General features: G+C 38.3%; 1 protein-coding gene across 1 annotated transcript in view; it reads right to left on the reverse strand.

Annotated features, from left to right (window-relative positions):
• The window catches only part of LOC126475055 (DNA-directed RNA polymerase II subunit RPB2), an 88,499-nt gene that overhangs the window by 61,387 nt on the left and 11,560 nt on the right, over window positions 1-15,552 (reverse strand). The window contains exons 5-7 of the mRNA XM_050102607.1: window positions 12,947-13,105; window positions 5,469-5,633; window positions 300-496 (exon numbers count right to left, since the gene is read on the reverse strand). Coding sequence (XP_049958564.1) covers window positions 300-496; window positions 5,469-5,633; window positions 12,947-13,105 — 521 coding nt within the window. The remainder of the gene's footprint in view (window positions 1-299; window positions 497-5,468; window positions 5,634-12,946; window positions 13,106-15,552) is intronic.

Below are 15,552 nucleotides of genomic sequence, written 5' to 3' on the forward strand. Positions count from 1 at the left end.
CAATAACAATTTCACATGTGGAACCTGTAAGCTTCCATTTAAATATAAATGTGAATGTGTTGTAGAAGACTCCAGTAATTAGAACGTCAATTTTACAGTGCATGCAAGTTAACAGTTTCTGACTTGATACCTGAGCTTTAAAGGATTCTATTTTCTACAATGTGAATAATTTTCTTTAAGGAAACTTTTTTTAAATGGAGTAAATAGTTAAAATAAATGCTTCTGATAACCGGAGTGTTAAAGCAGTAATAAAGTCAATGTAGAATTCAAAAACACTAAAATTTGATTCTAATACTTACCCCAAGAAATATGCTTTCTTTGTTTCACAAAAATCTGACACACCTACATGTGGCAACATTTCTTTCTGCAAAATTTCTCGTGCGTATTTTATACGCCTCTCTTTAGTGACACCAGGTCGCGCTCCTCTTGTACCAATGAAATTCAAGGCAACATTTTGTTCCTGAACCACAAATGCCTCATCCAGAGATGGCTTTACCTGTATACACAGACAAAGCAATTAAATGACATTTCTCACACGGAAAATTTCATCCCTCTATAACTTACAAAATTCATCACAGCATGAGCATTATTACCGAAGCAATAGCATTTTGAAAAAGTACACATAATATGATGATTGGCTCATGGATATTTGCCTGGCCAACAATACAAACTGTAAACTTCATTACTTCTTCTGGTCACTGGCAGTGAAATATCCTTATAAATACAATAAAAAAGAAGAAAGCATGGTTGACTCAGGGTTAATCGACTAACCCACGAAGTCATCTGTCCCTCAATCAAGAGAGTTCATCTGGAATTAGTACCATCAGCTAAAAATTTACCTGAATTATGAAAGTATGGAGGAGAGGTAAAAACAGAACACTGAAATCAATATTGATGCCAGAGAAGAGAGAGAATTTAAAGAGCCACCCACATCTGACCCCTGACAGTCCGATCAAGGACTGTGTCAAGGGTGGCACCATTTTTCCGTTTGATACTGAGGTTGGCACTGCTCTGGTTCAATAAGTCGCTGGGCAGCAATGGTATCCCTCTCTGATGGAAGGACTGGTATCTGCCAACAATGGGTCGGGAAAGAGAGAGTGCACACTGAGCAGAGTTGCCAATTGCGCGACTGTACAGAACAGCTGACTATAGTGAAGCTGATATTGAACTGAGTACTGGCTTGTTGACGGTAGAGGAACACATCTTCCTCTCCCCCCCCCCCTCCCTCCCCCCCCCCCATCTGTCCACACCCTCCCCCCCTTTCCACCAAAAACCATATCCCCACTCTCCTTTTTGCACATTCGCAAGAACCTCCATCCTAAAAAAACTACAAAGTCCACCCCACAGAGTGCCCAATATCCATACAACCACTTCGTGTGTGTAATGGACCTCCGCCTATTAAGTGTATTAAGTGGAATCCAAAACCCCACCATCCTACAGCTCAAGTCAAGGAATCTGCAGCCTACATGGTTGTAGAATTGTCGGTGCCTCAGATTCAGGACCTACACTTGCCTCTGAACAAGTAGTCCGCAACTGGTACTGTCAATGATGCTATCTTAGAGAAATGAAATTCTTTCCTCAGCACTTAGCACAGTTCTGATTCAAAATTCTACCAAAGTTCCATTATTAGCAGGCCCTGTTTATATCAAACACCGGTGAGTCTAGTCGAAAATACTTTTGCTCATCTAAAAAGTGAGGCAGTCTAATGGTCCAGTCAACATGTGAATTTGGAATACAGGTGGCAACAAAACCTTGCAAAACTGAAATGGATAAGGCAATATATCATTTATCCTGCTAGATTTTCCTTATATCCACACTAAAGTTCAAATTTATTAAATGAAAATCAAATATAACCATAATCTCCCTCGCGAATACTTAAAAGATTTTCCTGCAAACAGCCATTCGAGGCTTGTGCTCAAGACTATCACTCAAAGCTTCTGCCACACAGTGAACACACAAAGCGGCTCTTATAGGCTGATCCAGATTGATCTGACAGTGCTGCTTTTAGTCTCTCAGTGCCGATGGCAAATGGAACACTCAATATGTGAACTAGCGCATACAATTCTGTGCCCAAAAGGCACCTCCTCTCTACTTAGAAATATTCCTGTCAATTTGGATTCTGTTTGCATCTTGATTTTTCCATAATGTGTTAATCTAAACAAATATGGCTTTTACAATATTCCACGTGGAACTGAGTCATCCTCACCCTCTGAACTGGACACTCATCTCTGTACTGTTTAATTTCACACTGATTTCCCCAAAAACTGGTACATCTTTATTAATTTACAACAAGAATAAGATGCTCAAATTAGTACATGCAAACTTAATTTGAGGGGGGAAGATAACATGATTTTTTTAAAATTTTATGCCAAAATTCACATTTACCAGAAACATTCTAAAAACAATAAATGTTGGCAACACACTGCAATAGTACATTTACCATTAAAAGTCCAATCCAACACTCTTAAAAATCAGCACTTCAAAATTTTCAAAAAACTGACTTACGAAAACTATTATTCTAACTATGGAGAACCTTAGGATTAGGAACCTTTACGTATCTCTCCACAATTTTAGTTACAATTTGCATAATTTTAATTACAATTACTTTTAATATGCTGTTGCACAATCTTATGTTCCATAATCAAAAGTTAACAATCTGTCATGCACTCTTCACTTATTCAGTTAATTATTAGAATAAAACATTTTTGTCTGTTTCTGCCTTTCATTTATGGTAATACTTTATACTGAAAGCACTTCATTGAATTTTTACATAACTATTTCGACTGCAAATAACAACCTTTCAGAGCGCACAACTCCTTGAAATAGGACAGAATCAAGGGAAATGGAGGTACTTTTCTTTGTTGAAAATGACAAGTTTGACTGTGAAGAACATTTAATATAATGTAGATGCTTCAGATGAAGAAATGTGGTAACATCAGTGTGTGGCTTACAGAAAACAGACTGTTATATTATTAAGTTTTTGAGACACACAGAAAGACCGGAATTATATTAACACATGAGGATTGTTTGGTCAGCGAAAGCTAACATTTTTAATTCTTAAGAGTAAAGAGGGATGCACTCCTGTAAACTATCACTTCCATAGACATTAGATATTAGCTGTATGAATGCATGGTGTCTGTTCTTTCAGACATGTCTGAACGAACGGACACCACACATACTACTGATTTTATTACAATAATAACAAGTACTGACAATGAATTGAGTAAGTTAATTTATTTACTTTACAAATACGATGTCCTTTGGCATTTTATTTTGAAGTAACTCTGCACACAACATCCTGCTGCAGAGAATGCTCTGCAACATGACAGTCTTGACCTTGGTATCTGTTTCACCACACATACCATCTGGATTCTTCCCCTGGACACAAGTTCCTAAGAACTCCACATGTGAGAACTGGCGTTAACATGTCCTTGGTCCTCACCTCCTACGTGGTCTTAATTTACATTAATTTCTTCAGTCTCAGCATTTCTTCACAGCATCTACTGCTTTCTTAAATCACTTTTAGTTTTCTAAACCCTATTTTCTGACCTGTCTATTTTTCCTTGCCCTTCACAACTACCACACACAATGCACTTCGTTTGAAAGCTCTTATTAACACTTGCACAATGTTTTGTCAGTAAACTCTGTCTTGCTTATTACCCTATCTTCCACCTTTAAGCTCTCAGTTCTTCAAATCTCATCTGGTGTAGTCTCCAACAACCAGTCTTTCCTTCTCATCCAGTCCAGTAAGTCAGCCCTGACCCACAGTTCTGGGCAACTTTTAGAAACACTCCCCATTTCCTAAACCTTGCCAGTCCTGTCCCTTCACCCTCTTCCTTCCCCTTCTGCCAGAAGAAGGAACCACTGGCTCCAAAACCTTGCAAATTTCCTTAACCTTTGTACCTGGGCTTTCCTGCTGCCACTTGTCGAGTAGATTTTTTTTTTATCTTATCTTCTAGTCATATTATATTCCTGTATTAAAAAAGGTATTTTCAGCCCAGTAACGGTTAATTGGAAACAAGTTGTGTCATTTCACCAATTTCATGCAGGTTTTGATCAAATTTGTATGAATTGTAACACTGCCGTCCTTTTAACACATACTTTATTGGGATTTGTAGTGAATAACTAACAGTAGCATCCTGCATGCTTCATTTTCAATAGGCTTCCAGCTGAAACAAAAAATATTGATGCTACGCCAAGATTTTTAGAGTTGCATTTAAACGTTTCCTTGTGGTACAATTCTTTTATTCGTACAGGAGTTCTTCACAATAACTTCCAGTCTCTCAGTAAAATGTGAATAATTTCAGGTTTCTGGAAGTAACTTTTCCTACTGTTTTAAATTTTAATTTCTTCATGTTTACAATGTTAATTAGCATCCATTATGCAGTATCATTTTTTAAGTTTCCCTCCACTTACATTTAAGGAAACAATGTTCATGTGTGCAAAAAGATGTAACTGACATAAAATGATATTGGCATTGTGTTTGCTTTCACATGGAGCTTACAAACATTGTGCAGTTAACTTCCTTGAGCTCTGGTCTCCCTATTCTCAGAAGTGATTAAAAATAGGAACAAAAAATACCATCAGTACTTCGTTTTCTAACATGGTTAATCAGCAAATAACTATAATCTGTGCACTGTTTTTTTGTCGTTACGTTATGGTATACAAAGTTGCGTATTAAGGACAGTTGCCACCAATAAAGGAATTATGAGTGTGTGTCTTCCAGATACAATAGTACTTGGCAAAGTGAACTGGTTACCTGGGCAGGATGGCAGTCCTGTCATGTTAATGTCTGAGAATAAGGGGAGGAAGCATTAGAATACACTGCAGTACTGTTACATGAGGAGCACTATCACACACTACATGTCTTTACGTATCACAGACTGAAGAGATCATTTAGAACAAGGACAGAAATAGAATTTCTCACCTTGGTTCCCCATGAAGCTTCAGTGATAGTACCTATAAAAGTACCTTCCCTGGTGATGTCACTAATGTCCACAGCAGTGTCTTGAATTGTCTTGAATCATCCGTCTTCTGTTTCAGACATACAGGATTATGCTGACTCTTTATTCAATTCTATGCTGACCAATTTTAATATCTTTCCTATCTCCTTGTCCATCAGAGCCTCTCTCATCCAGTAGCCATTCACTTACGGTATATCTTCTAATGTCACAAAGGTAAAAGCTAATACCACAGGAGCAAAAGCAAACTGTCTGCACATCTAGTGGTTAGTGTTTTTGGCTAGTAATGCCGATGTCCAGGTTTTGTTTCCTGGCAGCCACTGAGACGCTAATGCAGTAACATTTCTGCCACTAGTTATTTTGGCCATCTTTACTTTTACACCACAACCTCAACAATCTTGTAAACAATATTATCACAGGTAATACAATAAAAGAATAAGTACAGTATGTTCAGATATGTCATATGGCCTTTGCATATCAAGGATCTAATTCTGAAGTTTTACTCACCATTTCCATCATTTCAGGATCATCAAAATCGTATATTATGTGTTCAAGGATATCTCTGTCAGCAACAAACCCCAGTGCACGAAATGCAATAATGATGGGAATTTCTTGTTTGATATATGGCAATATAGCAACAATGCGCTGTCCAATTGCTGACTTCTTAATGCTCTGTAACACAAAGGCAGTCACTATAGCACTCAGAATAGGAATCATCAATACAAAATTTGATGTAATGGTACTTGTTAATAATGTTCAAGGTTACAAGTTTCTGTCAGAATTACAAAATATTTAGTCACTTGGTGTCTCCAGACCTGTTACACTATGTGAAGCAGCAGCAATGGAAAACCAGCCCCCCCCCCCCTCCACTTTTTTTAAGAACAGAATCTTTTTTTAGCCTGAAGACTGCAGACCACACTTCAAACTACTGGAACTCAACTCATCATAGAGGGTAAGGAAATTAGAATTTATGTTGACAAGATATAGGGGCAATGCACTCGGCAAAGAGTGGAAGTAGAAACTTACTATCTAGGGACTGCGTGGAGTATGTCCTATATTACACATTGCGATAAAAACAAAGACACAAAAGATGAAGTTTCACCATTAGTGCCAATGTAATATCTGGTTGCAGTGGGTACTGCATCACACCTGTGTGATTCCATTACTTCTTTGACAGTAAGTTTCATTCCTGTCAAAGACAATGGTGAATTCTGTCAAAAGCTTCAATCTTTATGGAGAATGTGTGTGACAAGTGCACCAAGAATGTTTCGTACAGTAAATTCACTACAAAAAGTTTTATGTTTAGAATTAAATTTAGTTCCAATGCTAACATTCCTGAAATCCAGTGAGGTAGTCTCATTTAGTAGTTCTAGGCAATTTTCTTACTAAAGTTCTTGCTAGTATTGTATCAGTAAATTATCTTGGTGATCTGAAGGGAATTGTGATACTAAAAGTATTTATGCAGCTTTTCTTGATGAGCAAAAATAAATTTTTTTATTGGCATATCAATACTTCACCTTACTTTATAATAGAAGGAAACATTCCACGTGGGAAAAATTATATATAAAAAAAATTACTTTATTAGATATAAAATTGTAATTTACTGGTTACAGGTATTTTCTGTGTGAACTAGATTTAAGTTTAGTTCAACAACCTTTTTTTTTCCTTTTTAAGCAGAAGACATTACCTGCAAGTACTTTCTTGCTTACTGCATTTCTTCGACTATTGAAAATTACTTCAGAACTGACACTTCAGCAGGAGCATGTAGATACGTGGAGCAGAGCTGCCACGTTCCACACGGAACACACACGCAATTTTACATTTCATTCAATATCCTCAAACTCGCAAACTATTAAATGTACCAAAATACAACTAGCATCAGTATGTTCTGGAAGAGCTACACTGTTTTCATTTTAGTTTTATTTACAATGGCAAATTATTGAGACAATATAGAGACTATTTATTAAATTGCATTTCCTTGTGACATTGTCGAATTTGAGTTGTTGGACAATTTTTTGTTATTGAATTTAGGACGACACATTATGCGAACAACGCTTTAGGAATACACATTTTCATCTGCTCCCAACAAGAAGTATGTCAGATTACCGTAATTTGAGTTAAACGTGACACATAATGCTTTGCTAAAGGGGCCCTCACATGCTCAATATTTATTGCGCTGTGAGGACGAGAATGGCACAACAAAGTTGTGCAATATTTATGCCTGGGATGTGTCAGTTAAAATTCTGCCTTCATCAGCGAACATGTCAGTGCCTGATGATGTGGAACTCCTCTGTACTGCAACTTGCAAACCAGAAGTAGAATTTAAGAAGGATTGATGAATCAAGTCTGAAAAACTTCCAGTAAACATTTCAACGGACCAGGGCCTCTTTCACTGCAGCATAGATTCATAAACCACAACTACAAATTACAAATTAAACAAGTGACCACTCTAATTTACCACGAACTTTCACTGTTTTCTATGTACGTCTCTACTGTTAGCAACTATTGGAAACAAATTCCACTCCAAGAACAAGTGCTGCTCATCATTGCAAATTTAGTTTACCACTCCGATATCAAGCCTCATTCGATATGATTTTTCATAGCTTTTGCATGTTCCATTCTTGAATCTGACAGTACTAAGCATCAACTTGGGATACCCGAGTTAACTCTGTAACTGTAGCAGCTGTGTTGGGATAAAAGGTCGTAATAATTATGTTCACGTCAGTAGGCATAAAACGGCTTTTCCTCCATGTACAGTTGCTTCTTATGGAGAGACTGTAGAACTTTAAGAAGAATTTTTATGTGAAAATAAGAATGACAATGATTTTGATTGTGACTGATTCATTTGTGAACAATTTGAGTGAAATAACTATGGAAACAGTCCACCCTGAAAACTGTTTCAAAAATATCACAGTTTGAAAAGTTTTGTATTGTAATGCTTATGTAAATATATTGACTACAGCAGCACTTTTTGTTTTAATGTGCACTCTAACTGTTTGTCAATGGCCTCACTGTTTCCAGAAGAAGTTTGTGCAAGTCTTTGTGGCATGCTTGGATTGATTTAAATAAGAGTGCACAGAGATAGTCTGTGTCTGCATTACAGAGTGCAAAGCAACAGCACACTCCATCTTTCGTCATTCACTTTCAGTTATTTTCAGGAATTTATTTGGAGTGTATTTAATTTCTCTCTGTCTTAGCAGGAACAGCCTTTTATTGCACAATACTACCCTTACATGGTTCAATATATTCCACAATATATCAAGTACATGTCAATATTTTAAAACACTGTAATGTCATGTGACTAGGGCCTCCCGTCGGGTAGACCATTCGCCAGGTGCAAGTCTAATTTGACGCCACTTCGGCAACTTGCGTGTTGATGGGGATGAAATTATGATGATTATGATAACACAAAACCTGGGTCCCTGAGCGGAGAAAATCGTTGACCCAGCTAGGAATCGAACCCGGGCCCTGAGGATTACTTTGTCGCGCTGACCACTCAGCTACCAGCGGCAGACTAAAACTCTGTAGATTCCAGTATATTGTGCAAACTGTCAATACATGGTCAGTACCATTGTGCAATGAATATTACGCATGTAAGGGCCCCTTAATGCATATTGCATTTTCTCATCAAACTTTACTTTTTCTAATGTAATGGGATAAAAAAACAACAAACATTGTGTGTTTGCAAGAAAGAAGAATACTGGTACAAAATACACTATCTTCATATTGCAGCAATTTTATTACACACAAAGGGATTTACAATCTGTGATGAAGCCTGGAACCTGAAATGAACTTCATTTGGGCTCAGCATCCTCGTTAATATCCAAAACTTGTGAAATACCAGGTGGTTATAATTAAAGTGCAGCTCCTCACAGAGGTGCAGTGTGGGCTGTAATTATTCTATGGCAGTGAAACTTAGTAAATATTCTAATGCATTAACAGAGAACCAATTTACGTGGGAAAAAACTTAGTTCCAATTTTGGCCACCATGTGCAAATCTGGCACTGTGAATGCATGAAAGACATACAGAAATGTTTCCGTATGTGATGGATTAGAAACCGGACATGGAATGAAGAGGTCAAACTGTTTAACAAGGCATATTGTTTATTTTATTACTGACCACCGCTTGCACAATTTGTCAATGTAAGCACAAAAGACATCAACAAGATGCTGTACAATGATACATTTGCACATGGTGGTGAAAACTGGAACTAACCTTTTGCCATTGTAAATTAGTTCTGCATTAACGCATTAGCATATCTACTAAGTTTTATTGCCATACGATAATTCCATCCCACACACTACTTCCATGAGTAGCTGCACTTCAATTACAGCCACCTCATATGATTTCACTATGCCGGTCATTAAACCCCACACACGGAACAGTCAGCTGAATCCCACACTCACATCTTTTTCTGTGGTAACAGAAAAATTACTGACATTACTCTGCTGTGACAGAGGCTTGAAGAGAGACTGTCACTGTCATTATTTAATGAAATGAATACTTTACATAGTATCTAAGACAGCTTCATTTCACCATGCATTTAGTATTATGCACTGGTAACATTAGCGGCTTTCTTCCAATTTTCAGACCCGACTTTCCCAACAGCTTTATTGGCGACAGCTTCAACTTCAGATAGTAATTCGTTCTTGTATTTGCTGGTAAAAAATGTTTACTTTAGGTCTGCATCAATTTTAATGGATTTAAATGACAGTAATATTATGTCAGCCTAATGAGTAAATGCTCTTGTTTTTGCCAGGTCATTGGTTTCTTACCTGGGAGAAGATTATTTGTACAGGGATTAGTTTCGTAGGCTCCAAATTTTTATGACTATCACTTACTTCGACACTTTCCTGGTGAAGCCAACCAATCAAACTCTCGCTCTGCTATGGTAGGAATCTTGTCAATAATAACAGAATGGTTGGGATCATTATCAAGAACTGGTGACAGTGCAGGCATGTAAAGCATAAACCACTTCCATCGACTGACCTCTTACAGTAATCCATTGGCCAACAATTCTATGTTGATCTTTTCAACAAAGAAACATTGACAAACCCGCTTCTGGTATTGTTTGGTATCATACAACACAGAATAGTAGTAACATAAAATATTAACCCCACAAGTGTGAAAAATGAAAAATCTCAGTACGCAATGAACAACACCACAGAGCAACTTACTGTCTAAGGTATATTGCAAGTGCGGAGTATTGTGGCGAGGGTGAAGGTTTGGCAACCACAGGTGGTTGCTGCAGTTACACGTCTCACTATAGTGAGCCAAAATATTCGCTTAAGTGTGCCATGCCTCCCACATGGAGCCTCACCCAACTACTACTGTTGCAACTATCATTCCTAAAGCAATTGATATTTGGATGTCCTGGAGCAGTTTTATAGGGAACTATGGATATCTGATCAGAACTGTCAGATATTCATAATTTCTTTCTCTTGTATGACATTAGGATCAATCATACTGCTACAGCTGACATGCAGTTTTGCTGCAAAATAAAATGCCTGTTCTTTAGCATCCTCCACTTTAACCCAGCTTCATGGAATGTGCCTCATCCATTTCCAGACCTAATGTGTATGAAAGGTGGATGATGTCACTGTGTTTATGTTTATGAAGCAATGTGCACATTGAATGATTCCATCAATGACTAACATTAATTCATTAATTAATTAAATAAACATAAATTAACATTAATGAAATTAATGTTAGATTAATTTACATTAATATTTATTCCTCTCTACAATACTGGGATTTCCAGGATGGAATCAACAAACAAAGAAGTCAACAATGATGGGCAATCACTGATCACCACACAATAGCCTGCACATGTGCACTATCTGATCAAAAGTATCCAGAAATATCTTCATCTACATTTATACTCCGCAAGCCACCCAACAGCGTGTGGCAGAGGGCACTTTACGTACCACTGTCATTACCTCCCTTTCTGGTTCCAGTCGCGTATGGTTCGCGGGAAGAACGACTGCCGGAAAGCCTCCGCGCATGCTCGAATCTCTCTAATTTTACATTCGTGATCTCCTCGGGAGGTATAAGTAGGGGGAAGCAATATATTCGATACCTCATCTAGAAACGCACCCTCTCAAAACCTGGACAGCAAGCTACACCGCGATGCAGAGCGCCTCTCTTGCAGAGTCTGCCACTTGAGTTTGCTAAACATCTCCGTAACGCTATCACGCTTACCAAATAACCCTGTGACGAAACGCGCTGCTCTTCTTTGGATCTTCTCTATCACCTCCATCAACCCGACGGAGTGGACTTTAATATGGGGTGCATCCAACCTTCACCTTTATGATGAGAACTCTGCTGGGGACTCTTTCAACAAGGTTTCCGAATTTCTGTGGAGGAATGGCAGCCGATTCTTCACCAAGAGCTGAAACCAGAGAAGGTAGTGATGTTGGACGCTGGGGGTTTAGAGTGTAGTTGACATTCTAACTCATCCCGAAGGTGTTCCACAGGGAATCTGGGATGGCCAGTCCAGTTCGGGAATGTTTTTGTCCACATACCAATACTTCACAGATATTGCTTTGTGACAGGGTGCATTGCTATGCTGATACAGTCATTGCCTCCTAACTGTTCCTCTGCTGTAAGCAGCACACTATGCTGTGAAATGTGTTCATGTCGTCCCATACTTAGCATTTTCTTTAGCACAATAAGAGGACTACACAACCTAACCGAGGAGAAAAAAAAAAAAATCACCATACCATAACACCACCAGCTCTGCACTTCACTGCTGTCACTACAGACAATGACGGGTAATGTTCTCCAGGCACTCACCAAACTCATACCGTCTCACTGCCACAGGTTGTTACACAATTCATGACTCCAAATCACTTGTTTACAGTCATCCACCATTCCATGGGGACACCCTTTACACCACCACAAGTGTCATTTAGTGTTGACTTCAGGAGTATGTGGCTTGTGAAGAGCTGTTCAATCCTTGTGTATCTCATCTTTTTAAGTCCCTACCCACAGTCCTTTTACCATCTGGACTGCTAGTGGTACTTTCGGAATTCACAAGTGATTCCTTCCACTGATTTCATGTGATTTTGTACAACTATCTTTTGGAAAGCTTGATAGTACCTGTCTGTCATTACAGGAGGTCTGCCAGGTCTTGTTTTAGCTGTGATTGTTTCTTCACATTCCCACTTCATAATTGCATCAACAGTCAACTTGGCCAACTTTAGAAGGCTTTAAAGGCCCCTGATGGATTTGTTGCTCAGGGAAAATCCAATGACTAGTCCACATTCGATGTCACCGAGCTTCCCTAACCGACTCATTCTCCTATTACTGTTTCTCTAGTTAAAACAAAATACTCCCTACCTCCTTTCATACTGGCAGGTCTGCCTCTAGTGGCATCTAGTGATTAATCCCACAAAACGTAGGGAGGTACAGATACTTTTGTTCAGATAGTGTACATACCTAGATCAGAATTTTTTTTCCTAATCTTTAAAGGGTGCCTGAACACCATTCAACTCCAGGTGAGTGAGTGCCTATTTATAGCCTTCACTGTTTATACGAGCACAGTAATCATTGACAGTGTACCATTATAAGCAATGTGAAATTAGTTTTTCAATAATTTGTATTTTAAAGATGCTGATTCCATGAATTTCTGAACGCAGGATGCATATTTTACTACAATACAGAGCTTTAAAACATCTAGTGAGTGAAGAAAAACACAGCACACAATAATTACTTTGAATTTATAATGACGACATACTCCAAATGAAATTAAAATCATACCATTGTCACTTTCTTCCTTGAAACTGCAATGTAAATGTTAAATCTGATGTACTGACACTGTTTAGAAAATGATAATTGGTAGTTACTTAGTACCATAACAACCAATCTTATCACTCATTTCTTGATTACTTTAAGAAAAAAATGTAACACTGGTGGTTATATGTGAATGGGAAGAGGAACAAAAATTCACAGAAATCACAATATAGACAAAAAATCTAATTACCTGTCCACCCCGAGCCATCATGTTGACCCAGAGGGTTGAAGTAGGACGCGATGAATGTTCTAGGCAGGAACGAATTTCTGCTTTGTATGCATATTTTCCATCTTTCATGCTGAACACATACACTGTATTTGTTGCCATTTTCTCCTGAGCTATCAGAACCTACAAAAACACAAACATTAAAACATCTCTTATGCATGTAAGCCCAAAAAATAAATCTCATCAAACAGAAATATCACAATTTCTACCAATTTACCATAGAAAGATCCTTGAATCAAGCAAATTTTGACTTGGAAATAAAGACAATTCAAAGCAAATTAGCCGTATGAATCTAATATCTAATGAATTACTGTTTTTATCATACTTCAATACAGAAAGACTTACATTTAAGTATTATGGAAGCTGAAGTTTGTTGATTGTATCAACACATTTCAACTAATAATTACAGTTAAAGTATATTCACTACAGAATATAAACTTGTGAAAAAAACTTGACTTGTTCAATGTTTACAGCACTGTCTTAAACAGTAAGAGTAAGCAACGTTTTGGCCAGTCGGGGAAGGAGGGGATGGGGATAACAAGGTGATAAATTGTGTGTAGTGTCTACAGATGGGCGAGACAAGATCCAAGGTGCAGACCCACAGCAAGAGGTTCTGTGGTGCCTATACGCTCCTATATTGGTATCCCTGTGTAACAAATTTTGCATTTAACAATGGTGCAAGCTTGGAGTTACTGTTTGTATTTCTAAGAGTTATAGTATACCTCTCTCCTTAACAGCATACAATGAAAAAAATGAAAATGCAGTCATCACTAATCTTACTAGAAAAGAAATGGCGGGACCACTGGATTTTACACATTCCAGCTGTAAAGCCAGGAACTTTATAAGGAAACTTGGTACAGATCCACTTATACAAAGAAGAAAACACACACACACGCACACGCACACACACACGCACACGCACACACACAAATGTTATTGCAGTTGCTGCCAGGTTAATAAAAATTTCAAAAGCTAAGTTGGGATATGGTGTATAAATAACCTAAAGAAAATACTATAAGAAAAGATCTTGTTTGAAATCTCAGTATGCATGTGGCTGGTGTCTATGAACTCGGGGCTCTTGCTGAATTTGATCGAGTGTATTCAGAGTACCTTACGTCTGTACGATGCCGGATGAAAACAACGGCTTCCCGAATTCGTCAACAAAATATTTTGATTGGCAAACTACTAGTGATGCTTATGAAATATAAAATAACGGCAGTTTTGAAACCAGGCAAAGACGAACTCTATGTGGCTAGCTGTAGACCCATCTCCCTTCTTGGTACAATTGGAGATGCTAATTCTCAACTGCATCCAAGAGAACATAAAATAATTCCAGTGGAACAGAGTGGCTTTATAAAAACAGAGTAGCTGAAATCAAGTGCTAATGATCTGAAAAAGGGTTGACTATTTCAAAGATCTCACATGAGCTACATCTTTCGTCAACCTGACTGCAGTTTACAATATAGTATGGAGAGGAGGATTGGCTCCGATGTAATTGTACATTAGATACAAGCAAGTTTACTTAACATGCTTCCTGATCAAATGCTTTCAATTTTACTGAATAGAAAAGCTAGTAGACAGAGAATCCTGAATAATAGACTGCTCAATGATTAACGCTGGCTCCCATGCTGATTGGTTTGTACATCCACAACATTCCAGCAACTAGCTCCATGAAAATCCAGTACCTAGATGAGTTGGTATAATGGGTGTCCAAAAAGTTTCCATTTGAGGATGTTGCTATAGTGTACATGCAATGTAGTGCGACTTCAATGCTGGTATGTAAGAAAGAGATTAGTGTGGCATTCATGTCTTGATGATGTGTGTCCAATACATGCAGTAACATGAACTATGGCAACATCATTACTAAATACGTTCAAACAGGGCCAACAAGCTGTTATTCTTTTCCTGGCTACCAAAGACCAAATACCAGTAGAAGTTTTTCGGAGAATGAGGAACGTGTGCGAAGGCAGCACGTTTGTCGAAAACCACCATTGTGAAATGACGTGCCAAGTTCCAAACTGGTCTATCAGAGAGCAGGAGATTAGTGTTTAACATCACGTCAACAATGAGGTCATTAGAGATGGAGCAACTGTCCCAGCATTTGACTGGAGCGATTTTGGGAAATCACGGAAAACCTAAATTATGATGGCCGGATGAGAGTTTGAACCTTGTCCTCTTGGTCTATCTGAGACCAGCCTCATCCATTATGATGTCTCCATCAGAAGAATGGTACTGTGCAACACTGAAGAAATTATGGTGTGCAATTAAGGCCAAACGTTCAGGAAAACTAGGACAAGGGGGTGCTGCTGCTTCATGATAATGTACGTCCCCACGTTGCAAATGTCACAATAGAGAAGTGGCGCCAGCAGTCCTGATCTCTCCTCATGTCACTATACAGCTTTCGTCCCTGAAAAACAAAGGCTTTGATGGGTCAACAATTCCTGTCAAATGAGGACATGCAGCAGGAATTTACAAACCACTTCAAATAGCAAGCAGGACGCGGCGTTTTACCATACAGGTATCTTGTGCGTTGGTAAGCTAATTGTCTCAATGCTCATGGCGATTTTGCC

Source organism: Schistocerca serialis, chromosome 4 (genome assembly GCF_023864345.2).
Source record: "Schistocerca serialis cubense isolate TAMUIC-IGC-003099 chromosome 4, iqSchSeri2.2, whole genome shotgun sequence".
NCBI classification, from domain to species: domain Eukaryota; kingdom Metazoa; phylum Arthropoda; class Insecta; order Orthoptera; family Acrididae; genus Schistocerca; species Schistocerca serialis.